Genomic DNA, 24691 nt, shown 5'->3' on the forward strand with positions numbered 1-24691 from the left:
CATCTGAGAAATAATATTTGCTTGCCATTTTCGATACTAACGATAAAAATTCGTGGCAAATTTGAGTGGGAGACAGACTTTAAATGCATAATCAAAAAAGGCGTCAAAAGGCGTCAAAAGGCGTCATCAGTACTCAAGGCCGATATCCGTGCCAAGAGTATCACTGGCGATCTCCGCATAATCCTTTTCCAGAGCAGCCAAGTCCTCGCGAGCCTCAGAGAACTCACCTTCCTCCATGCCCTCTCCCAAGTACCAGTGGACGAAAGCGCGTTTGGAATACATGAGGTCGAATTTGTAGTCAAGGCGATGCCACGCCGCGGCGATCGCGGTGGAATTGGAGAGCATAGTAACCGAGCGGTCAACGGAAGCAAGTTCGCTCTCGGGCACGTCCATGGGCTTTTTGTAGCTAATCCCTAACTTGAAACCGGTTGGACACCACTCAACCAAGTTGAAAGAGGCCTTGGATTTAATTTCCGCCATAGCCTGAGTACAATCGTGAGGCATGACGTCACCCTGGTACAGAAGGGCAACAGCCATGTATTTGCTATTTTGTGGATCGCAAACAACCATCTGGTTATTAGATTCAAAGCCTGTAAAACAGTTAGTAAGAAAGACATTTGAAATAGAAGGAACGACAGCGCGTACACTGGAAGCTCAAATCCTTGACCTTGAAGCTCTCGTGGCCGCTGTTGCTGCTAGATATGATAGGAGCATACGAAAGCAGGGGGTAGTGAATTCTCGGAAATGGCACAAGGTTTGTCTGTAACTCATTCAAATCGACATTTAGAGCGCCATTGAAACGCAAACTGGAGGTAACAGAGCTAACGACCTGGGCGACAAGACGGTTGAGATGGTCATATCCAGGGCGAGGGATGTCGAGCTTGCGCTTACAGATATCGTACACAGCTTCGTTGTCAACGAGAAACGTGCAATCGGAGTTCTCAATAGTGGCATGTGTGGAGAGGACGGCATTGTAGGGTTCCACCACTGCAGTTGCCACGCGGGGGGACGGATAAACCACAAATTCGAGCTTGGTCTTCTTGCAATACTCGGCAGAAAGATGCTCGAGCAAGAGTGCACCGAAACCAGACCCTGTTCCGCCACCAAAGGAGTGGAAGATCAAAAAGCCTTGAAGAGAGGCGCAATTATCTAGAAGGAAATTAGTTTAAATATCGAAGCCAAGAGAAGTTCAGTTCCATATACACACCGGCCACACGACGAATCCGATCGATGACCCTCCCCATGAGCAACTTACCGACGGTGTAATGGCCCCTGGCATCTACTATACATTAGTTTGCGTGGCATGCATCTTCAATACCTCGGAGGGTTGTACAATTATTAGCGGCATCCTCCTGTCCGCTTATTAGCTGCTCAGGGTGGAACAGATGGCGATAGGTACCAGTGCGTATCTCATCAATAGGCTATAGAATCCCCACTCAGTCAGATTGATTTCCATTTAAACTTCGTGGTCACAATTTACGCACCGAAGGGTCAAGGTCGACGAAGATGGAGCGCGGGACATATTTGCCATTGCCGGTCTCAGTGAAAAAAGTCTCATAAGAGTGGCCCTGGCCAAGTTCTTCGACAGAATTGGGATTTATATGACCATCGACCAGCAGATTATGCTCAAGCAGGTAACTATATCGACAATTGACAGTGAGTACTGCTGAATGAAACACAAGAGAAAAAAGACTTACAGCTCCCAGGCAGAGTTACCCAGCTGGGTACCAGCCTGGCCTAGGTGAAGATGGCAGATCTAACCAGTTAGTGTTTGAGTTTCTGTCTCTAGGGGATTAATGTGGTCTTGAATACAACCATGATATCGAGAGCCACACCGGAAGACTATGTTGCACGTATGTTGCGATTCAAAGCTGGAAAAAGGAACAGAAGAGTGCACAGCCATCTACATGGCGAACACTAAACAACAACAGGAGAGCACGTACTTCGCCGCGCATTCTGTAGGGCCCAAATTCGAAATCTGTCGCATACAGGCAGACAGATGTGATATTGAAGAGAGTGGAAGTTCAGATTTTTGAGAAACAGAAGTCCAAATTAGGTGAAAACTGGGCCCCCTTTGTTATGTTTCTCTCCCCTTCAGGCTTAGCGTCACGGCGTAGTCAGCTGCATATTACAAGTGTCGGAGCCAAATTGCCAAGATGGTTACAATACGGAAAGGAAACTCCACGGAGTAACTATCCGTACTTGGTTTAGGTTTGTTCTGTACACACCCATGTAAATTGTTAGTGTAGATACATTTTCAATGCATCAGATTCCGCATAACCTTCTATGACCGTACTGCCCGTTCCGACCGCCGAGTTCCGTCAAAAAGCCACTCCCCCTTAGGAATGTGACATGCTTCCCACTTTCCCAAAAGCCGACGATGTCCGTAGCAATTCCTCAGTTCTAAGAAGCTTACAAAAACGACCAGAGTCCAAATTGCTCTTAGATTCCTCTCAGCCGTACGCATTTTGCAATATATCCGATGAAACAGCCCTGAAACCCCACCCCTCCCGAAGTGCCTCACATTTCATTACTTCCACAGACGGAATTTGATAATCACGAATTTGGATAAAAAGACGTTTTGGACAGTCATACAAGGTTTCGCAATCATCGAGCGTATCAATGACCAGTAACCCTTTTGCATACGATGCCGCCACAGATCCTAAATATTTGTGCAGTTCGCTCAATGCTGGCCTTATCCGCCTATGTTTAAGTCCTTTGCAGATTTTTTTTTCATACTTTCCGGTAGCGCGGACCAGCACAGTGAGGGTTGCCTGAGAGCAATCACCAGAAAACCTTCAAGCGTTTTGCTCAATTTTCTGCCAGAAATAGCAGAGAATATAAGAAAGACCAAAGTTCTGTTGCTCAAGCATTGTATTGTGAGGTCGTGAATCACGACCGCGCGGGTAGATTTGTTTTCCTAGCTCCGAAAATACTGTTGCATAATAGCGTCTGCTTGTATAATTATCTCCAATCCTGGTACCTGGTATACTTGAAGAGCCATCGGCCTGCACTTGGTTGTCTCTGCTCAAGATGTTTACTTCGATAGGAGTCGTGATCTATCCGAGACAATTAGTCGAGTGCTGCAGGGTCTTCCTCCGCGGTCAAATTTGATTTATTCACTTCATTTCTAGGCACTTCATCTACTTGGCTGCAATTTTTTGCCATTGCTTTGGGTCCTGTCATTTTCCTTCCGCAAGCCTCCGACATTTTCTACTGTGCTTTGCCATTCCCTGGTGTGGCTCTTGTGGTATTCGGACCTGATGTGTCTTTTGCTCCTGTCGACGTACATCACAGGCAATATCCTCCATTCTTATCAGGGTATCCCAGGAAGTCTGCCTGTGACAGTGCGTAACGTAAGCAATACCCATTATGACCGCTGTTGCGGATGCAATAGGTAAGTGTACGCAGTGGTACCAGCAGATATCTTTCCAGGAATTTGGAAGATGCTCAAGGGGTATTAAGGAACCAAAAAGAAAATTTAAATTCTGCGGCTAGCCCGTTTGTAAATTCATTTCTTCGGGAAAAGAGTTCGAGGTCGACTTCATGTGAAAATGACTTCGCCATCAACGGCTGAGACCTGATGATATGGCCAATCGAGTGGATTTTGCTTTATGGAACAACAATACCGTTATACTTCAGCGGGCCTGATGCTTCTGAAAACTAAACCACCTCCTGAATTTGCAATATCTGGAAAATGACGATTTTACTTGGGAGCCCTTAGGCTGAGTACTTGGCTCGATTCTTTCTGTGATAAAATTATCTAAAAGGGACCTGAAAGCTGATATCAGTGACTGCGGTCCACGTCGATATGGATTTTTCGTACATATCGTGATTTTCTGCCAAATGAAAGTTTCTGATGAAGGGAACCAACACATTTTCTGTCAAGATTTCGTAGGCATGATCTATGGCGGACGTTAATTGTTCTGGACTTGGAGATGATACTATATCAGACACAATGGCAAGTAACGGGTCACGTATACAGCTTGGTAAGTTGACTTCGCTTGGAGATTCGAGACAAATGTATGTGGCCATCAAACGTTCCCACTGTTTTCCGATAAGCATGGGGTCCCGAGACGTGTTTTTGTCTTCAGGAGATGTTCGGTTTGCCTGGTAGATCTCACAGTAAGCTTCTGCATCAATTATGAAATCCAATGTCTCAATACAATGATTCTGAGTCAGGAAGATCATAAAAGCATTGAGTGTGTAAGGCTTCGGCGACCGGTCGCAGAGAATATCTTTGATAGTGACACGGGAGACAAAGGGCATATCGCTAGAGGACGAAGCAAAATTTTGCTTGGAGCTGATTCCTATTGCAAGATTCATGTTGCTTGTATCGATGAACAGAATACATACGGAAGAGTTTTGAGACTGAAGGGATCTATTGACCAGACAACTTTTGGATTCGAAACACCGGGGCGAAAGAGGGCTTGGTAATTTGCCTCGACCATGGCACTCTTGGTTAGAATATCTGCGTAGGTATCTTCCTACTGGACGAGAAGTGAGTTTCTGAAGGTATGACTGTGGGCGAGTTCGTAATAGGGTTTGATTCCCACATGCTCCGCCGTTGAAAGAGGTCAGGCGCAGTGCCATTTTAGGTATCCGTGGAAATTTAACGCGCCACAAAGCCCAACCAAAGCCGTGGAAAATCCATTCTTTCAAGAGAGCAGGTGACGGTCCTTCAGAAGTGCCCTAAGGATTCTAAGGATTCCTGATTCTTCAGTAACAAAGGCATCGTCAATAATAGGACTGAGTGGAAGGCGGCGAGGAGCGCGGAGAGATATCTGACAGGGCGGTTAGTGCGCGTAATGCCTAGTAGAGGAACAGGGCGGTAGGCCACTGCTATCATGAAAAAGTCTGAATTTCTAACTACTCTAAGGTACATACTTGTCGCTGAGCTTGATGAGCCGTACTGTGCAAACCAATAGGAGATCTAAAAACAATTCTGAATTGGTGTTTTGCCCATTACACACAATTTATAAAGGCACTAACAAGTTACTAATCGACTTCGGTTTCAACATGGTATTCGTACTCTCCTCCTACCTAGTAGGCTGTATAAACCCACACTAGGTCTGTCGTACTGACAATACTTTTATGTGGTAGATTACGAAGTAAGACGGGTAGTTACCCTTGAGTTAGTCGGAACCAAATTGCCAAGATGGTAACAATACGGAAACTCCACGGAGTAACTATCCGTACTTGGTTTAGGTTTGTTCTTTACACACCCATGTAAAATGTTAGTGTAGATACATTTTCAATACATCAGATTCCGCATAACTTTCTATGGGGGTACTGCCCGTTCCGACCGCTGAGTTTCCGTCAGAATCTCTTTGGCATGCATGTCAATGTACTTGAATGCAATCCAGATTGGAGGTGGTACATCCTCTTCGCGGCTTTCTGCACTGTGCTCAGAGGAGCTTTGTGGAAAGTTTTTCATCCCTTTGTCGGTATTTTACGCTCCTTGATTCTTCCCATAAACTGGTTTTACTAATGGTTCTCACTGGTGGAAGCTCTATATAGTGTCAAAAAAAAAAAAGAAAGGAAAAAACCAAAGCTAGTCCTGACTTGAGCTTCGGTGGCTCAACCCTTCGAATAGAGGATTTATCTGTCAAAGAAAGATGCCGTGGTGCTTTGACAGGTGGAGCTTGTATCCGTTCAGCGAAGGGAAAATATAGCTGCAGCCGGGGAGATCGCATCGGCGGCCAGGCCCTTCGAAGAACATCGGCAGATTATGGGTTGCAAAATGCCGCTGAAGTGCATCCTTTCGAGCATATTGGTAATTCCTTGCTACGGGGAGCAGCTCTTCCGTGTTCGCTAAACACACTGGGCACTTGAGGATTGGCTTTGGTTGCTGCTTTCGCTTCGTCTTCGACAAAGGCTTCAGCTGCAATTTGTCTTTTTTCCATTGTTCTGATTCATCGCCCAGGGCAGTCTTGACAGTGTTTTCATTGAACCGGACGTGGGCCTTCAGACCACGGGGCACATGGAGCTTGTGTAGTTCTAGCCGTAGCTCCAATGACCGGATTCGATCCTCAATCAACTGAGACTCGCCGATCTGGTCCACATCTCTATTCTGAAACTCCAGGTTGGCTAGCGTGATCCGCTCCGGTTGTATCCGGCTGTCATCGGGCGTGAATGTGAGATGCTCCCCCCGCTGGTTGCTCTCGATGATGCGGTTGCCAATATCCCGGAAGAAATCAGCGCGGCGGTCCCGCCGGGCCGCATCGCAAAGCCTCTTTCGTCTTGACTTGATTTGGTTCTGGAGTTTCTGCAATTGCTTTGAACGAGGATCGCCGAGTTCATTCGCAGCTTTCAACTGGCCAAATTGCATGATCAAATCCATTCGTAGTCTACGACACTCGCTTTTCCAGTCGGCCATTTGGGCGTCCAGTTCAATGGCATCCTTCTGCGCGTCCGTTGGCCGCTGCGGCGCGGACGGATCCCGCGTGATGCTGGCGTGGGTGGCAAGGCTGAGCAGGGACTTCCGCGCTGGTGTCTCCATAAACATCGACTGCGTATCGTCCATGATCGAGATGTAGTGGGCGAATGTTCTTCCGTGTGTGTGCCCCATGATGCGATTCCGCGAATGCTCGTCCAGATGGCCTGCAGGAACATGTTACTTATTTGATCGCCTGAATAGGAGTGTCTGCAGGGGCCGTACGGATGTTCGCCGCAGCGCCTTTGCGGTACTTGTAGAGGGTTCCTTTGTCCTTGAAGCCGGCCTGTTCACTAGCCGTGGCTTCCCACGTGCGCACTTGGTGGTATTGCAAGGCGCGCCGAGAGTCGGTCACGAGAAGGCCTTTCTGGTTTTGGCAGGAGCTCCGCAGGATCGGAAGCTCCTTGACGCTGTCCTTGAATTCAATTGGGGTGCTGAGGCGGTGATCCGGCACTCGGGTGAGGCACCAGATATCGCGCGGGCAACGAATATATGGACTGTCGAAGGCGTCGTCCAGGAACGCGTACATGAGGATGTCCTGGATGACGCAGAGCCCCAGGTTGTCATTTCGTTCCGTGTAAGTATACACCGGGCTAGAGCAAGTTAGCGTTTCTTGTGAGCGCTTGGGGCGGCGCGATACTTACGCAACGCCTTCATTTCGGCGGCCTTTGTTCAAGCGATGCCTGACTCGCATCAGCAGGACCTGGGACGTCGGACAGTCTGGGTGCTTCACCATGAAGAGCTCGATATCCTTCCACTTCAGGGCGTCGTTTTCGTGAAGATACCCCGACGACTCGATCAGGGTTCCAGGCCGCGCACTGGTGGCAGCCATCATTTTTCGCAGCGTGTTCAGTTGGAACATACTCCGCACCGTGGGAAAGGTGAAGGAGCACCATGCGAGGAGATGATACGTTGTGAACAATAGATCGTCGACGTTGAACGGAGGCAGCTCGAATGAGCTCAGTTCGAGCTCGTACTGGTCTGACAACGTGCTGCCCACGAGCTGCGGAAGTGAGCGTAAGTCGATGGCGATGGACCACTCTTGGATGACGCACCGCCTTCAATTTCTGCTTCATCTCATACGGGGCTTCCTGGCGCCTCTCTTGGTTGCAAAACATCGAGAAGTAGCGGGCATGTGTCAAAAAGGCTGACTTGCGGTCCACGTTATGGTTGTCGAGGTACCAGCGAAGAAATCCTTCAATTAGTCGCAAGGTAAACCGCTCGAGGAGCCAAAACTTCCAATCAGGTGGATCGAGAAGCTTCGTCCATCTGGAGAACTTAGTCATGGATCTGGTCGACGGGTGCAAGGGGTAGTCCGCACTTCTTAAAGTTGTTTCCCATGGTGATCACTTTGCGCCGCGTCGAGGGTTTGTTCTCATCATCGGGCTCCGGGTCGGGCTCGCGGAGGAAGGCATTCCAATCTACAACGGCCGCTGCGTTCTTGGGTGGGTTCCTCTTTGACAATACCATAGCGGGCGATAATAGTGGTTTTGGAGCAGACGTAGGAAGAAGCTGGACGGGCCTCCATAGGCAGCCCGTCCAGGCTGGGCGTCATTTATAGAGACTGTCTATAGACCCTTGATGGAGCCGCCGAGATACAGGTGCCGTTGCTAGCTAGGGCTAGCTGGCTGGCTGGGTGGAGCGCTACGGCCCGAAGGGGCATAGCGCCATGGGAGGCCGCCGAGGGGCGGCCGCCCCATGGAAACATCACGGTTTCTTACAAAAACACCACGCTTTCTTGACAAAACTCCACGCATGTCCGTGAGCTTTCCATCGTCACTCCTGAATTATATCGTATCGTTAACACCGATAAGGTCCTCGGATCGAGCCCGGGACTGGTCATTGTCTTTTTTTTTCTTGTTTTCATTTTTCATCTCTCAGAGCTCCACACGTCTTGATCCAAGGTTTTCTTCTTTTGCCTAGTGCTGTATTGCTATTGAAACGAACACCTATTGATTGTTGTAAATAAAGATCTGAGCAGTACTCTGCATGTGACACAGCTTGCTGGATGATGGTAGTATTCACGTCTTCTATCAAGCCTGTCTTTCCCAGCCGCTTTTGATATATTCATCCTGGAACATAGTGTGTATACCTGGGTAGGCAAAATTCCGCTATGCTTCTTAACTCCTATATCCAAACCTCCCAGCGTACCTCAAATGTCTCGATGATTCAATCAGCTCGCGTTGTGCGTATTCGTCTTCTTCAGAGTCTAGCAGGAAGCATCTATATTTGTATTGTCAGTCCTGGACTGTCCTATATCTTTACAATAATATTATTAGATAAATCATCAGGACTAGAAATGTTGGGATTGCAATTTCACTGGGAAAGTATGAAATGGGAACGGAGGCATGGGCTATGCGGAATCACGGTTCATTTCGAGCTGTTTGCTCTAGATCGATGCCATGGCAATAGAGATTCAAGAAAAACGCTAGCGTAACATCAATAAGGACTCAAAACTACCATATCTGCCTAATATCTCTATAGATTTGAGTGATTGGAACCGGTTCATCGTTGAAATATGCCTTGCCCTGCGGGAGATCTTCGCGGTTTGGAACAGAGACTAGGCTATGCCCTGGGCCACAGACGTTGATTGGAAGTCGTCTCCGCAGTCACAGCATAAATCAGTTAGGCAGGTACTGCAGCTATATCCACCTATCCAACGATCAGGGAGCAAACCATATCGACCATAGCACAGGGTGTTAATTACACTGGAGTAGAGTAGGTCTATATACGTATGACAATGCCCATAGTCTGGTGAACTGCCCTACTCTGGGTAAATACCCGAAGCACCTAACTAGTAGATATGGACTGGGTATCTGCTAGTTAGTATAGAGGATAAAAAGTCCGTAAGTTTATTAGTTAATACTATGGGCACCACAATAATGTAAGATGGAGAAGGACAGAAGCCTGAAGGTAAACTGCGAGGATGATGGATGACAGCTTAATCTAAAATTACATGTACAAGAATCCAAAATAGTCAAATTATCATTGAGATAATATACTAAGTACAGTCAATGCAGTGAGTCCCTAGCGCTGTGGTATCATAGACAAAATCAGTCAAGTCGAGAAATCTGAAAACGCCAGTGCCATTTGGTCATGTTCGAAAGAGGAACAGACTTAGCACAAAAAAGGAATTAAGACGGGCACTGACAAGGGGAGGAATGGTGAATAACAAAAACGCTACAAGGCCAAGGCAAGAGGTGCAAAAGTTCTACAGGATATGGTTGGCGAAGTGGCCGAAGAACTGTATCAGAGAACGAGTCGTTCATGCCATTCAACACCCTCCTGTGAACACCATTCATGAAGAAGTGACCAACTAAACCGCACTATCTCAATAGGCTGAGTCGGTCCACCGAGTGGTAGGAAATAGTCACCCACATAATCACCCGCTTTCAAAGGTATCCTTCCTCGATCAGTATGATTATGAGATCGTCCTGACCATGTGGTTGGAAATTCTTGATTGAGAACATCTTCTGAAAGAATTCTGGAACCCTCTAGCCATAATTTTTGCGATTCACGGTAACACTCTGGAAGACGGTTTTTGAGTTCCACGAACTTGTCCCAGGTCTTCTTATGCTCGTCTGGAGGGGCCGGGTGATTGTCACTTCCTGGCGTGGGGACAGGGGTATGTTCTGTTGGTAATGGACTAATGGCGAGACGTTCGAGATCCAGTTCATGAATTGCATCGTAAGAAACTGCACCAAGCAGTAAAGAGAGTCCGTGTAAGATCGGATATGAAACGCTTCTCTTCCTGACTACTCGCCAGTACGCCAGAATCGAGACCCAAGAAGAGGAATCACCAACCTGACGTGCGAGTATCTTACATTGGTTGTCTGCGACGAATGCAAGTATGAAAGAAAGGATTGCCTCAATAGCAGTCACAACCGATAGCTTCTCGTCTTCAACCGAAGGTCCTGTCATGGCTGTATAGCGTTCTGAAGCATGCTTCAAATCTCGGCCAATGCTACTGAATTTCTGGAATTCATCTCGCCATGCACGACGATCGCTCTCGCGAGAACGACTTTCTGGCTGTGAGGGTGATCTTTTTGCTCCTATATCGGTGGAATAACGTTTATTTGCCGGATTTATAGGAGTCCTGCCATCGCCATCGCCATGTTCACTATGGCGCGATGGTATATTCTTGTGCTCTTTCACCGGCGTTAAAGAAACTGGTTTGGCCTTGTTCTGAGTAGGTGCATGGAATGATGGCGTGGAGGGTTTGTCGGTAGAAGTCATGGATTTGACCTTCTTGGAGGCGAGACTATGGCGCGAATGGCTAGCATCTTCTCTCCTCCTTTCAGCATGAGAAACCTCGTCTAGATCCGTGTCCGCGCTAGGCGTAGAGCTCATTTGAGGAGCTTTCTTTTTTGTGGAAAATTTGAGGAGGGCCTCTACTCTCTTCCGATTTGATCTGCCATATTTGAGACAAACGATGCGTCGCGGCGGAGTGGCCCCAGCTGCTGTACGGTTGACTTGATGATTCGTATTGGTTCCACTGTTCACGGAATTATTTGACCTAGATTGAACCTCGTCACTACGTCTCGACTTCGCAGCCGCATTTTCGCGTTTCGGTGGATTATGGACAGGAGACTGTCCCCCAATCTTGGCCAATTCCTTCTCAATATCTGGTGGCAAGGTCGGTGACAGTAATCGGGGGAGTCTCGGTCCGGAGGTAGGTGGGAGGGTAGGCGATAAAAGCGCAGGTAGTCTTGGCGATCGTGATCTGGCCGTCGCGTTTTCCATGCGCTGCTCCTTCTCAGGCGATAGTCGCGCTTTCTTAGGAGAGTGCATTTCAGAAGGCTTGTGTATTTGTGAAGTCAAGTCGATATGGGACATAGAGGGCCGTTTCTTAGGGTCTTTTCTGGGCGAGACGTGTGGTTGCGACTTGAGGTGTGTTGGCCTTGGATCTAGCCTGTCGGTCGTCTTTGTGAGGTCTGGGGTCGTCGCACGCGCCGTAGAATCGTCGCGTTTGCCCGTGGCTGATCTCGGTCGACTTTGGTTGTCTGGAGCTATAGAAGTAGGGCCGGGAGTACTAGTCTTCTGTGTATTGTAATCTTTCAAACTGATTTTCTTTTTGGCGACTGCGTCTCTAGGGTTCTCCGTGGTGTTCGTGACTGCAGGACGATCGTCCACCATATGTCCCGACTCGTCAGACCAATCGCCAACAGCTACTAATAAAGAATCTCCGTCGTGATGTGTCAAAAAGGTCATATACTGAAGTTGTTGTTCCTCCGTGCTGAACGGTCGATCATGGCCAACCGCCCAATTGTTCGCAGAGCGGGATCCTAGTCGGAATGGGGCATTCGTCGGTAAAGTAAGAAGGTAAGGGTGAAGTGGAAGGATGTCCTCCGATAAACGCTTTAGTCGCTGGTCCAGAGCTTCGAGGTCAGATGCATATGGCTGACTGGTATGGGAGATTGATGAGTCCGCAGAGAGGGGGTAAGTCGTTCACCGACATCGCAATCCGCGGAGTTTGCGATTTGCTTCGGCGTCACCATCGAATAAGATTGATACGTTCCTGAATTAAGGATGCGATAAGCTGCAGTTATGAGAGGACAGCCACGCGAGTCGCATGCGCCTTGGGGGGGGAGAGAGAGAGAGAGAACCGAATGCGGGTCAAAACATCGAGAAGCGGGTCAGATCTGCGGACCCCGGGAGGAGGGGAATCACCTCAGGGCATCTCAGAGCGCGTCTTCTCTAAGAAAGCCTTGCGGAGGAGATAAAGGAGGGGGGAATAAATGACCGAGGGGCGTTTTTGGGTGATTTAGGGGGGAGGGGAGAAAGAGAGTTGAATAAAGGTCGAAATGGCAATTCTGGGGGTTTCCCTTTCGGGGCTGCCCGCCTCGCTGCTTTTGGGGCACGCGATATCCCTTCGACTTCAACAATCGACTTGAGATCAATACTGATTCAATGGTCTAGATGATGATTGATTATAGTGCTTTAAAAATACCACCGAATAGTTCAAGGAATTGGCTTGAAGAAGAATAACAGAAATCATGCCATATTCAAGAGACCAGGGACAGTAGATGATAATAAAGAAGCCACTAGCCAGATTGATATTCAAAGATAATCGTCGAGCATGTATCTACCATAGACATGGAAGTAGTTCATAGAGACAAGTGCCGTCCGTTCTCCCTTTCTATGTATACGGAGTCTATCTCATACCGTGTAGGTAGAATTTGATACTGGATCACATCACAGTCAGGACCGATCATCCTCGGCGAATTTTTCACGCCAAAATGCGCGGTAATGTTTCTGCTGACCCAAATCCGAAATCTCCTTGATTTCCTGGGGGGTCAGCTTGAATGACAATGCGCGGAGATAACTAGCCAGCCGTTCCTCCTTGCTGCTGGTAGTGATTGACACGTATCCTTGGTCTACGGTCCAGCGCAGTAAGACCTCAGATTCATTGACCGCATACTTCTTAGCCAAGCCCGACAAGAGCGGATCGAGAGGGCCACCTGGAGCTCGAGTAATAGGCACCAAGCCTGAATAGCTGACTGTTTTGATCCCCTTGCTTTCCTGGAAGGGTACCAGATCTCCATGTTGAAGGTAGGGATGGTACTCGATCTGGTTGACGACGGGGACAACTTTGGCTGTTTTCAAAACTGTCTCCAGGTGGTTTTGTAAGAAGTTGGATACACCAATAGACCGGGCTTTCCCTGCAGCTCTGACTTGCTCCATGGCAGCCCATGCCGACTGAAGCTGGGTCTCGCTTGTCGCAGAAAAGGGAGCATGAATCAAATACCTTGAGCCATTAGTATGTAAAGTCTTCAATTTGCAAGTAGGCCCAGCCAGTATTTAGGGGAGTAGAGCTTACAGATCAACATAATCAAGCTGAAGCTTCTTCAGGCTATCTTCAATTGCCGCAGGGATATCATCGATCCTGGTATGATTCACCTTAGTGGTAACGAATAGTTCGTCTCGTGGAACGCCGCTCTCTTTAATGGACTGGCCCAACTCTTCTTCAGTTCGATAGACCTCAGCCCCGTCGAGATGTTTATATCCTAGTTTCACAGCAGTTTTTGCCGAATCGACCAATTCACGGTTAATACTGGTATCCCCAGCAGTCTTATACCATGCAGTACCAGTTCCATAGCCCAGCTATAGACCCGACAATTAGTAGAACATTCAAGTTGAAAGAAAGGGGGGGGATAGAGGGGTAGCGCAGCGAGGTACTATATCCTGCTATAGCATCCATTTCTGTATTAGATGACTCACAATCGGGATTAAGGAACCATCATTCAATTCAAGTGTTGGAACTTCTGGTTGAGCTGTCATGGTTGCAATGATTAATCTCCTGATTATTCAGAAATATGAAAGGAAAAGAGCGTATTCAAGTGAATATTCGGTCTAGGCCAAAAAATACCCGCGCGGAATTAATAATTGCCATGATGTCACCTGAGCCCGCTCCACCTCGGCTTTTTGGCCGCGTGAAATGTACATAAACTCATACTTCCAATCTCTTCATCCTGAACCATCCTTCATGTTATCGGTACGCACAGCTCGTGTTTGTTCGACACATCGTTTTATGTCCACAGCACTTCGTCCGTCATCATTACCTAGGAACCGGTTGAGTCAAATGGCGTCTCATCTCTCAACCGGGAGCGCTGGGGTCTCTATCTCAGAGCTGCCAAAATCAAATGTATTTACTTCAAAGCTACCGGCTGATCCGTCCTTTGAAACACCAGAGGCATCGCATAAGGCTCCAAGAGAGTCTCTAGGCCCTCGAATGGTGAGGGGTGCATTGTTTACGTATGTTCGGCCTGAACCAGCTGAGGCGCCAGAGCTACTTGGCGTGAGCCCAAGGGCTATGGAAGACTTGGGGATCAAGGCTGGAGAGGAAAAGACACCGGAATTTCAGGCGCTTGTCTCTGGCAATGACTTTGCGTGGAAAGAGGAGAGTGGTGGAATATATCCGTGGGCGCAGTGCTATGGAGGTGAGTACTTCGCCACTGGGATGAACACACAAACTTGATATCTAACATATGATTGACTGCAGGCTGGCAATTGTAAGTCATCAAGGATACATACCTACCTTTAAACTATAGCAGGGATCCAAAACTGACTCATGCAGTGGCTCATGGGCGGGACAATTGGGAGACGGAGTATGTTATGCAAATAAAAGACCCTGATATCAAAAAACGTGGACTAACCAGATAAATTGACAGCGTGCAATCAGTCTTTTTGAAAGCACCAACCCACAGACGAAGACTCGGTATGAGCTACAGTTGAAAGGTGCCGGAAGGACGCCATACTCGCGATTCGCAGATGGCAAGGCCGTACTTCGATCGAGCATTCGAGAATATATTGTATCCGAAGGTAATATCCCAGAGTGAACCTAACTTCACATTCGGCTAATACTAGACGTCTTCAGCCCTGAATGCCCTTGGCGTACCGACAACCCGAGCACTGTCTCTTACCCTACTACCCAAAGACAAGGTACTACGAGAGCGTCTCGAGCCCGGTGCAATTGTAGCTCGATTCGCCGAGTCCTGGCTGAGAATCGGAACATTTGACCTTCTCCGTGTCCGAGGAGAACGTGATTTAATCAGGCAACTCTCCACTTTTATCGCAGAGGATGTCTTTGGCGGATGGGAAAACCTCCCAGCAGCCGTTAACGTACGAGAGGAGCAAACGGCTGCGGAGATGGATAGTCCTCAACGAGGAATTTCCCGCGATGAGATTCAAGAGCACCAAGGAGTCGAAGAGAATCGCTTTGCAAGACTCTACCGAGAAATCACTCGGCGTAACGCAAAGACAGTTGCTGCATGGCAAGCATATGGATTCATGAACGGAGTTCTTAACACCGACAACACTTCGATATACGGTCTCTCACTGGATTACGGCCCATTTGCATTTATGGATAACTTTGATCCATCCTACACTCCCAACCATGATGACCACATGCTACGATACGCCTACAAGAACCAACCCAGCATCATTTGGTGGAATCTCGTACGACTTGGTGAATCACTTGGAGAACTTATCGGTGCAGGACCCCGAGTAGACGAAGAGGGCTTCGCAAAAGACGGCGTGACCGAGGAAATGGAGCCAGAAATTATCAAGCGAGCCGAAACCATCATTGAACGAGCAGGCGAGGAATTCAAGGCCGTCTTCTTAAACGAATACAAAAGTCTCATGAGTCAAAGACTAGGTCTCAAGACGCAAAAGGAATCAGACTTCCAAACCCTTTTCTCCGATATGCTGGATACACTTGAAGCACTGGAATTGGACTTCAATCATTTCTTCCGCCGACTTTCGGGACTATCTCTTTCGGACCTGGATACAGAGGAGAAGAGGACTGAAAAGGCGTCTATTTTCTGGCACACTGAAGGATTCGGTGGTATTGGCGAGACAGACGCTTCAGCTAGAGACCGTATTGCCAAATGGCTCGATAACTGGCGATCCCGCGCATTAGAGGACTGGGGTGCCGAGAATGAAACGGAAAGACAAGCAGCCATGAAGGCTGTCAACCCCAACGTAAGATACACCCTGAAAACTCCACTCAACTAAACCATCTATCATAAAAAGCTTCTGGCTAATCTCAATTACTCTAGTTCATTCCTCGTGGTTGGATTCTGGACGAGATCATCGAGCGCGTGGAGCGCAAGGGAGATCGCGAAGTCCTTGACCGAGTCATGCAGATGAGCCTCAACCCATTCAAAGAAGAATGGGGCCTTAACGCATCGGAAGAGGAGCGATTCTGCGGCGACGTACCAAAGTACAAGCGAGCCATGATGTGCAGTTGCAGCTCATAAGAGCAATGGGGGGATGTGCAGACCCGGACACAGAAATACATATACTTAGTCCTGACTTATATATACTGTTCTAGAAGGAAGACTCTTATGGAGGGTCGATATGCATTTCCCCATGCACCTAAATATCTCCTGTAAAGCGCCCAAAAAAGGAATCCCATACCCAGTTCACTTGCAAGCCAAATCGCCAATTGCACACTTTTGTCTCACTTTCCACGCGCGAAGCCCGGTAGACACGGAAAGGGGGAAGAATATTTCAAGGTGAAAAAAGTATAGTAAAGATGCAGTAGCAGCCATGTGGAAAGAATGCGAAAAAAGTCCATGGTTCGTGATTCAATCCGTGAGTGATAATACAAATTCCAAAAGAATCCGGGGAAATAGACATCTCAGATCGTGGCGCATGCAGAAAAGATCAAAGATCAAAAGAGTAAAGAGGAAAAGGAAAAAAGCATTATTGAGAGTCCACAATAGGACACATTCAAACAAAAAGACATCGCATCAGAAGTTTTTTTTTTTGGGAGCTTGGGAAGACCCGACGTTTAGTTGTTAGGGCAGGCAGCCTGGACGTGACCGGGCTGCTTGCACTTGTAGCAAACACGCTCACCACGAGCCTCAGTAGTGCAGTCACGGGAGACGTGACCGACCTCGCCACCTAAAATAGAATTAGTACAGACATCCTCATTATTGAAGATTGAAGATTTAAATGAGATAGATAAGACGAACAGTTGTAGCACTTCTGACCCTGAGTGCAGTCACGGGCCATGTGGCCGAATCCACCGCAAGAGTAGCAGGTCTGGGGACGACCACCGTAGCCGCCGCCGTAGCCACCACCGTAGCCACCACCTTGGGAGCAGTTACGAGCAATGTGTCCGACCTGGCCGCACTTGTAGCACTCCTGACCACCGGGGGCACCGTAGCCACCGGGAGCACCACCCTGAGGGCACTCACGAGACAGGTGACCGGTCATACCGCAGCGGTAGCAAGCACGCTCCTTGGGGGGTTGAGGGCAGTCACGGTCTGAAAAAAAAAAAGATGAACGATTAGATATCTGACACATAACCGTATCCTATTGGACGATTGATTGTATCAATGAGTAACTTACTGACGTGACCCTCGCCACCACAGTTGTAGCTATATCCAGAACCGTTAGCTTCTACAGCTCTTTTTTTAAGCCCATCTTTTCTGATGCGGGGCCACACTTACCAGGTGGGAGTACCCTTCTTGGGGCAATCCTTAGCCTAAACATCAACCAGTAAGCTTCAAATCATGACTTAAAAAACTTCCATTTGCCGAATTCAAATCCAGATTGTAGTCCTCTTTTTGTCTTGTTCGGCGTTGAGAAGGGGGAAATCTTTACCTGGTGGGATGCGTCACCGCCTACGAGAAAAAAAATGTCAGTCAAAAAAAAACATCGTGCGATGGAAGGACGCGCAGGGAATTGAAGCCAGAAAAAAAGAGGTATAGGAAGATAAAAAGAATGGTTTGATCCGATCGGAAAGGTACGCAGTGAAGAATCTCATGCCAAAGATAAGTCAATCTCATTCCAACATGAGAGATCACATTGTGCGGGCTAGACCATTTCAGAGGCGAACCACCTATTTTTTTGGGACTTCCATTTTCTTTCCAAGGCAAGGTTCGTTGGAGGATGGATTAAGTAGACGCACAGTTATAGCAAGAACGAGTAGCACGGGGATCCATTTTGAAGGTATAGGAGTCGAAAAGACGAGTGGGGGGAGGTTTTCAAAAAAGGTTGAGTGAGAAGAGAAAGGGAGGGGAAGAGGAAGAAGTTGAAATTTGTTAGTGCGGGGGCCTGAGGAGAAAACTTCCCAAGTTGCTCGTTTCGGACGAACCCGCTTGACCACCACAAAATGATGATTCAATTTAAGTCACTTGGAGAGCGCAAATTGTTGGATTGAAAAAAATGGAATAATGATAAAAGTCATGGAGTTTGATTCTGTTAGATGTATTCTTTGGGAGGTGTCAATAGGGATTGTGAATGAGGCTGTGAAGAAGTATCCAGTGTTCATCAGGCTCATTTTTGGTCTCGTTGATAGATGCCCTCTGGCTAGTCCCCTTCATTATCCCATTCTCTTTATCTATTCAGATCAGAATAGATAGACATGAGCGTACTTAGTACGAACACAATCGTCTTGATGGGAGTGGGAGTCTGTTGGTGACTCAAGGTGAGACACTCAGGTGTATCAATGTGAAACCACCCTAGGGTCGAGTATAGTCATCATCCACCATCTTTTTCTCTTTCTCTGAAGGCCATCGTATCCAATCTCGACTACCCCAATACAAAAGCATTGGCCTGCCTGGAGAAATTGAGAAATGGCCTAAGAGCTATCCGAGCCGCCTCAACCGTGCATAGCGAAACTGCGGTAGCTGTCCGGCAACCTCCGAGCCAAGGCATAGCTGCGAGTAGAAAAGGTCCATTGAAGACCACCCCAAGAAAAGAAAAAAGTGAACAATAAAATGTAGATCATCAAATCCACCCTGAGGTGGTGTGGCTTTTATACCCCTGGCAACACAAAAGTCGCAAGGGTCCCCAGTTCGTGGAGAAAGGCGAGTACCTTGTGCTACCCGGGGGACCCCTGGACCTGCGTTAGCGTCCCATCATGGGTGATACTCTTGGCTTTGCCATTCGAAAGACGAATTCAATGCCATCAATTTGGTGAGCTAGACAGAAAGCATTGGAAAATAGTAGGAATGATGTAAGGAATCCAGAGGCCATAAGTTAGGGCATGTCTACATGCCAAGACTCGATTCTCCGTATGTTCTGCTGCGATAAATCTACGTGAAATCGTAACATTCCAGTAGCTGTGTACCGACTGGCTTTTCTCGAAGGAGAAGAACTCGCTCGTCATCAAATCCAATACATTGCTGTGAGGAAGGGAAGTCTTGCTCAAGGTCGGAATCTAACTCAAAACCACGAGCGTCTGGCCGACTTCTTTTTGGTGGAGAGGCGAAGTGAAGATCTTCTTCTTTGTTTCCCGGGTTGACCTGAATGCTACTTTCGTCATTCAATGGCCGGCTAGTTCCTAATGAAGGTATGGCCATTTCAAGCTCCCAGATACGGATCTCGTCACCTCGAGACCCCACAGAAATCGCCTTCCCGCGATTTGTTACCTGGACTGTGGACACAGAAGATGTATGACCCCAAAGACGCTGGCCGCCTCGAACAAAAAGGTCGTTGGAATTAGAAACCACCAGATACATGGTCAGGGTATTGTCCGCGTGTGAGGTCAATAAGTAGGGGTGGGAATAAGACATCGAAGTGGGAGGTTGTTGGTGCAGGATAGATGGCATGACTGGGACTTCAGTATTTGACTGGCCGTGGGGATCAGCCAGAGCAGAATGGCGTCGTCTGGTAGACGATGGCAGGTTGCGTAGCGGCCGCATGCCATATTGCGAATCCACAGTACTTGTAAGCCGTGATTGAAGCTGTTGGCCAAGTTTGCTAAAATGGAGTTCCTGAATCCCCAGAGACCATCCACAACCAATATGAAAGAAACTATACACTATGGTCGCCACAATTTCTGAGTTGGATGTCCGAAGAGACAGTGTCAATGGCGCAATCATATTGTCCGCTTTTAGAGATGCCAGCTCTCGTAGTTCGGATGTCTTTTCGGGGTGAATGTAATGCAAAGATAGTATCTTATCATGGGATACCATCAAAAGATACGGCGAGCAGATTGCCATGGCGGTGATGGCTCCCTCACCGGATCCCTTATGACAGGATCGGAATTCCAACTGCGATGTTTCATCGTCCATGATATAACGATTGTAATGACCATTTTCGAACCCAACAACAATTTCCTGTGATCCTTTCAGGTCACTGACCGCCAGTGCAGTTGGGCATATCTTAGATAACCCAGATCCCTTCGAGAACGAGACGGTTGCCAGACAATTTGCGGGATCCTTTGCCGCCCAAGCTTGAAGACCATGGTCAGAGTCAGCCGTAAAAACAATTCCCGCGCATAGTTTAGCTAGCACAGGAGGATATGGTCTGGGGGGGGAATTTGACCTCGCTCAGTCGACAAGATCCACGCGACCAATTATGTCGAAGCCGGTATTGGCCTTTCCAATTCGTCACCTTTCCATCCGCTGCTAGATGACCGTGATCAAGCCATGTCGAGACCTTGGGCGAGTATTCTGTTTTATTCTGGAAGGACGAGCGCCTAACACTGGCTAGACGACGAGCACGAGGAAGCACCCATTGGGTATAATATTGACGTTTCCAAAGTTCGGAGTCCCCACTAAGGGTATTGAAACGACGGGATAATCTGTGACAGCAGAATCAGTTTTTGTCCGATCTCGACAAATGGGGAGGTCCAAGGCATACCTTTGGCACACGCTCAAAGAAGAGATGGGCAGAAACGACAAGATATGAAGCAAAAGCTCATTACTCAGACAGGATAAACGGTCAATAGAACCGGCGGAGGAATCGCGACGCCTTTTGCGGGTAGACGCATCGGATTCATCCGAGTCTCTGCGACGCTTTGACATTTTTACCAGATCAACAAATCATTTGCAATCCATCCTTTGCGAGCCTGGGAGAATACAGAGAAATCCCCATTTCGCTATGGCGGGATACGTCAACGGCCCCTTATCGGCGCTGTCGATAAGAAATCACGTGGATTTTATGTGGTTGTTGACGCGAGTCGCGGCTTTTGAACATTTGTTGATCAGAGAAGACAATTCAGTCACAGGTTTAGACCTTATGGACATTCTGAAAGAGCTTCATAGCTCAATAGCTGAGACATGCGAGGCGTCATTTACTTCAGCTTACCGAGATCTAGAGTCCCGGATCTCCAATCTCCAAAAACGGGCAGAAGAAGCAGAAAAGAACGCTGCAGCAGCCTTATCAGCTCAACAGGCTCTAGAATCGCAAAATCAAGAACTTCAATCGCATTTATCTGCTCTTCAAGAACAACTTGAACAATTTGAAAGCAGACCCCAGGACTTGGAACTTCCTAAACAATTTGATAATCTGGAAGATGAGTTTGCTCCGACGCAAGTATGGGCAACCAGCCATGACGATGACGAAAAGTGGAAGAAGAATATCATGAAGAAATACTCAGCCCTCTATTCGAATCTTCAAACAATGACTCAGGGGTGGAGCGGCCTCAAAACGAGAGTTCTACAGCATAAGAAAAAGCTACGCTATGTGGACAAACAACTGGAACGCAATGAGTTTACATTGGTTCTAAATGGAAGACCCGTCACTTTTCGAAGGGCACGAAGCTCGAATGAAGACATCGAGATCAATAATGCCAAAAATGATCCGAATCCACCATTAATTGGAAATCAAGCAGTGTCTTTCCAATCAACTTTAACTACAACAAATTCGCCTCAGCATACGCCAGTCAATGTCAAAATTGAACCCGAAAGCCAGCCAATCAACCTCGGCGATCAAATCTCGGAGGATGTATCACCAGACACACTTCCTCCCTTACCTGACATCAAAAGCCGGAAGCGAAGACGGGTCTTGTCTACCAATGACTCCCACCCGACAGAGAATGTCTCTGACGAGCCTGTTGCCGTCAAAAACGAACCCCTTTCGTCAAGCCCTTCACATAACTCAATCCACTCCATTGGCCAGCATTTCCCCAGTACGCAGGATCTCGATAACATAGGCCATGTCGTTGAAACACCCAGAAAGCGAAAGCCCCAAGGAGAAATTGATTGTGGGCATCAACCCGATGAGCAACCCACCCCGACCAACCTTCATCGTGAGAGATCAAATGATCAATTATCACGAGAACCATCTGTTTTAAATCAAGTTAATGGCAATCACCGGCCAGAAAGGATCCCCGTGCCCGAGCCTGAGGGCAAAAAAAGAAAGGTCTGGAGTGAGCGTGATTTACCGTCAAGGATCGAAGATAGGGCCGATGAGAATCATGATAATCAAGCCAACAACCGTTTTTCAACCCCTAAAGCCCGAAACGGCAAATCGAAGGAAAAAAGTGATACCATGGCTACATCTTCCAAACAAACTCGGCGTCAGCCGAAACAAATACAAACCGAAGAGACCGAACAAGATTCATGCCCCCAAATAAGGCCCGAAGACGAACCATACCGGGCTCGACCCCTCGAGCACCTTAATCTATCACATTTCAAAATCAATCCAAACTATAACCAAGGAATGGACTTCGCATACGACACAGTAGTTCGCAAGAAAGACGAGCGTAAATGTCTCTCAGGCTGCACCCGTCCTGGCTGTTGTGGAGATCGCTTTCGCGCCATGGCTCGTCTTGGCGGTCTTCCGTCAAAGGACTCTACAGAACAGCAGCAAGAAGATGACAAGCTCCTCGAAGCTTATCTAGGCGAAGAGCGACGCTCTCTCGATGAACTGAATACAGAAGACCGCGAACGTCTTCTAACTGAAGCCAAGGCCCGAGCCATCGCTAATCAGTATGGAAGACACCGTCATGCTCATCAACGACCTCGAACACCTCCAGGTTTCTGGCGAACGGAAATGCCTAGTACGCAAGATTTGGAGGCTGACTGGGAGGCCGCGAGTCATCTCGAGCGAGACAAGATCGAGGAACGATATCGAGAGGCAATGCGACCCGAAGGGCTCTGGACATTCGCGGATGAATGAGATATGAATCTATCTTTTTTTTGAGCTCTCATATACCCAATATATAGACTTACTACGATAAAGAGCTTGCTATAAATCAGCCTATCTACATGGTTTTGTTCCATGATGGACACGCGAGGCATCTATCTTGACAGTATAGCCCAGCTGTACTATTGATTGATGTAAATGATTCCATCACTGCATGGAGTTAAATGATTTCTGTATTGCGATCATGCGCCAAAACCCCCTTGATCACTCAAATCACCAATGTTTATCACCGTACATGTAAATTGTATAGTTAACATGTTCATGCAAAACAGCCGAAAGCATCCAACCTCGGCCCGTCAGTCTTGGCGACTCGTGACTTCCCCGACCTCTCCTTTGCCAACTCCGCGACTCCGCAATCACTTTGAATGATGATGGAGACTGTTCGAAATATCAAAAATCCAATATCTCCAGCGATGCTAGGGCCATCAAAGTGGCTTGCACTTTATGAGGACTTCGTGACCAAGAATTCCAGCTCTGTTGGACAGGTCGAGTCTGCCTTGCGATCGCTGACCTACATCATCCCTGGTGAGTGCGATTACGGGCATATCGTCAACTACATGGAAGGACACTAACCTTCTTAATTCCATCTGATAGGACGCTATCGTGAATCGGAAGTTGCCTCAGAATGCGGTTAGTCTTGAAGTCTACAGAAAACTCTCGACAAACTCATCGTCTAACCAACCTTCCATAGTCCACTCCGGCGTTCAGCTCCTGTCTCTTTACCATGACTCCCTCGTAGCGAGAGTTATCTCGCAACTTCCATCCACAGTTGCTCGACAGCCACCGACCCCTCATACGCGATATACCAAATACTGGACATCGCGGTCCTCGTTGTATCGCCGGGTAGCACTGGCGCTCCAGATGCTTCAATATACAGAACTCCTATGGGAGATGGCGGCGCGTCGGCGCGGGCAAAAGACTCGATGGCGTGTGGTGGTATTTATTGAATTCACCAAAGCAGTTTGCCGTCTTCTGCTCCTTCGTTTGACCAAGTCCAGACCCTTGGTCAACCCCCCGCTTCCCGAGCGCGAAGTCGATCCAAGAACAGTAGATCAAGAAGAGGACCAAAGCGATTGGAATGGAATGCAGACCCCAATCAGTGAACGTTCATCCGACTTGAGTTGGACGATGCCTCGTACTGGACTTTCTCTCCCATCGCTTCCAGACGTGAATGATGTATCGAACTATCTCATTTCCAAAGTTCTTACTGCCGATGACATCAAGCCCCCAAAAACACTCCTACATCGAGTTACGGGTCAAGGTCAGTTGGCAGAGATCCTGTATATTCTGCGGCCAGTTGTATATGCACTAGCAATGCAGAGATGGAGCAAAGACAAGCGAAGCTGGCGGCCCTGGTTGATTGGCTTCGGAATGGAATATGGCTGTCGACAGCTCGCTAAGCGGGATTTCCGTGAACGTGTTGCCGGAGGTCTCCGGGGCTTGACAGGACTTGAGCGCGAGGAGTTGAAGAAGCGTGGCTGGTCTATGGGCTGGTGGATAATGCGGGGTGCATTCTACGAGAACATTACCAAGTATGAAGACTTCCCTGACTCCTTTGTAGTTATGAACAAAATGCTAACATGATAAACAGGTCTTGGCTACACAGTCTGACTGGTAAGATGAAGGGCAAGCCATTGCTGGACTTGGTCGGTAGTGTGGTGGAAGACTACGAATATCTGTGGGATAACTACTACTTTTCCACTGCCACGCTATAATTCTCTTTGCATGCTTTACCTTCTTACATGATACCCAGTTTTGAATCCCTTCTGCCGGGGTTACCATATAATCTTGTTGCTCTTTGTTTCTCTTCTCTGTTATTTATGACATTTGCATCCGATATATCTCTCTTATGTTTTCATTCTT

General features: G+C 47.9%; 9 protein-coding genes across 9 annotated transcripts; 3 read left to right on the forward strand and 6 right to left on the reverse strand.

The window, feature by feature from the left end:
* Nucleotides 1–126: 126 nt before the first annotated feature.
* N7469_009759 (tubulin alpha chain) lies at nucleotides 127–1955 on the reverse strand (the record flags this gene model as incomplete). Its single annotated transcript, XM_056648664.1, has 7 exons — nucleotides 127–590; nucleotides 646–1149; nucleotides 1208–1279; nucleotides 1334–1421; nucleotides 1485–1638; nucleotides 1698–1756; nucleotides 1944–1955. The coding sequence occupies 7 exons, from the start codon at nucleotides 1953–1955 to the stop codon at nucleotides 127–129; spliced, it is 1353 nt and encodes a 450-aa protein (XP_056495795.1).
* A 3653-nt stretch (nucleotides 1956–5608) lies between these two features.
* Nucleotides 5609–7906, reverse strand: N7469_009760 (FluG domain protein; the record flags this gene model as incomplete). The annotated part of the gene is made up of 5 exons (XM_056648665.1): nucleotides 5609–6603; nucleotides 6662–7029; nucleotides 7081–7439; nucleotides 7492–7705; nucleotides 7758–7906. 5 exons carry the CDS (start codon nucleotides 7904–7906, stop codon nucleotides 5609–5611), a joined length of 2085 nt encoding a protein of 694 aa, XP_056495796.1.
* Nucleotides 7907–9685: 1779 nt separating this feature from the next.
* On the reverse strand, nucleotides 9686–11934 carry N7469_009761 (uncharacterized protein; the record flags this gene model as incomplete). The annotated part of the gene is made up of 2 exons (XM_056648666.1): nucleotides 9686–11836; nucleotides 11893–11934. The coding sequence occupies 2 exons, from the start codon at nucleotides 11932–11934 to the stop codon at nucleotides 9686–9688; spliced, it is 2193 nt and encodes a 730-aa protein (XP_056495797.1).
* A 703-nt stretch (nucleotides 11935–12637) lies between these two features.
* N7469_009762 (aldo/keto reductase) lies at nucleotides 12638–13717 on the reverse strand (the record flags this gene model as incomplete). The annotated part of the gene is made up of 3 exons (XM_056648667.1): nucleotides 12638–13184; nucleotides 13257–13540; nucleotides 13658–13717. 3 exons carry the CDS (start codon nucleotides 13715–13717, stop codon nucleotides 12638–12640), a joined length of 891 nt encoding a protein of 296 aa, XP_056495798.1.
* A 301-nt stretch (nucleotides 13718–14018) lies between these two features.
* On the forward strand, nucleotides 14019–16197 carry N7469_009763 (uncharacterized protein; the record flags this gene model as incomplete). The annotated part of the gene is made up of 6 exons (XM_056648668.1): nucleotides 14019–14376; nucleotides 14439–14448; nucleotides 14514–14544; nucleotides 14608–14758; nucleotides 14814–15919; nucleotides 15997–16197. 6 exons carry the CDS (start codon nucleotides 14019–14021, stop codon nucleotides 16195–16197), a joined length of 1857 nt encoding a protein of 618 aa, XP_056495799.1.
* A 508-nt stretch (nucleotides 16198–16705) lies between these two features.
* N7469_009764 (uncharacterized protein) lies at nucleotides 16706–17892 on the reverse strand (the record flags this gene model as incomplete). The annotated part of the gene is made up of 6 exons (XM_056648669.1): nucleotides 16706–16846; nucleotides 16918–17211; nucleotides 17297–17325; nucleotides 17398–17432; nucleotides 17552–17571; nucleotides 17859–17892. 6 exons carry the CDS (start codon nucleotides 17890–17892, stop codon nucleotides 16734–16736), a joined length of 525 nt encoding a protein of 174 aa, XP_056495800.1. The 3' UTR covers nucleotides 16706–16733.
* A 1095-nt stretch (nucleotides 17893–18987) lies between these two features.
* Nucleotides 18988–20703, reverse strand: N7469_009765 (WD domain protein; the record flags this gene model as incomplete). The annotated part of the gene is made up of 3 exons (XM_056648670.1): nucleotides 18988–20183; nucleotides 20236–20480; nucleotides 20540–20703. The coding sequence occupies 3 exons, from the start codon at nucleotides 20701–20703 to the stop codon at nucleotides 18988–18990; spliced, it is 1605 nt and encodes a 534-aa protein (XP_056495801.1).
* A 214-nt stretch (nucleotides 20704–20917) lies between these two features.
* Nucleotides 20918–22801, forward strand: N7469_009766 (SAE2 C-terminal domain-containing protein; the record flags this gene model as incomplete). Its single annotated transcript, XM_056648671.1, has 1 exon — nucleotides 20918–22801. The coding sequence occupies one exon, from the start codon at nucleotides 20918–20920 to the stop codon at nucleotides 22799–22801; it is 1884 nt and encodes a 627-aa protein (XP_056495802.1).
* Nucleotides 22802–23199: 398 nt separating this feature from the next.
* On the forward strand, nucleotides 23200–24543 carry N7469_009767 (peroxisomal membrane protein PEX16; the record flags this gene model as incomplete). Its single annotated transcript, XM_056648672.1, has 4 exons — nucleotides 23200–23353; nucleotides 23423–23458; nucleotides 23520–24360; nucleotides 24420–24543. 4 exons carry the CDS (start codon nucleotides 23200–23202, stop codon nucleotides 24541–24543), a joined length of 1155 nt encoding a protein of 384 aa, XP_056495803.1.
* Between the last annotated feature and the right edge of the window lie 148 nt (nucleotides 24544–24691).

Source organism: Penicillium citrinum (assembly GCF_028827155.1).
Source record: "Penicillium citrinum strain IBT 23319 chromosome Unknown utg000009l:1.0-4274883.0:1.0-4276374.0, whole genome shotgun sequence".
In the NCBI taxonomy this organism is placed as follows: Eukaryota; Fungi; Ascomycota; class Eurotiomycetes; order Eurotiales; family Aspergillaceae; genus Penicillium; species Penicillium citrinum.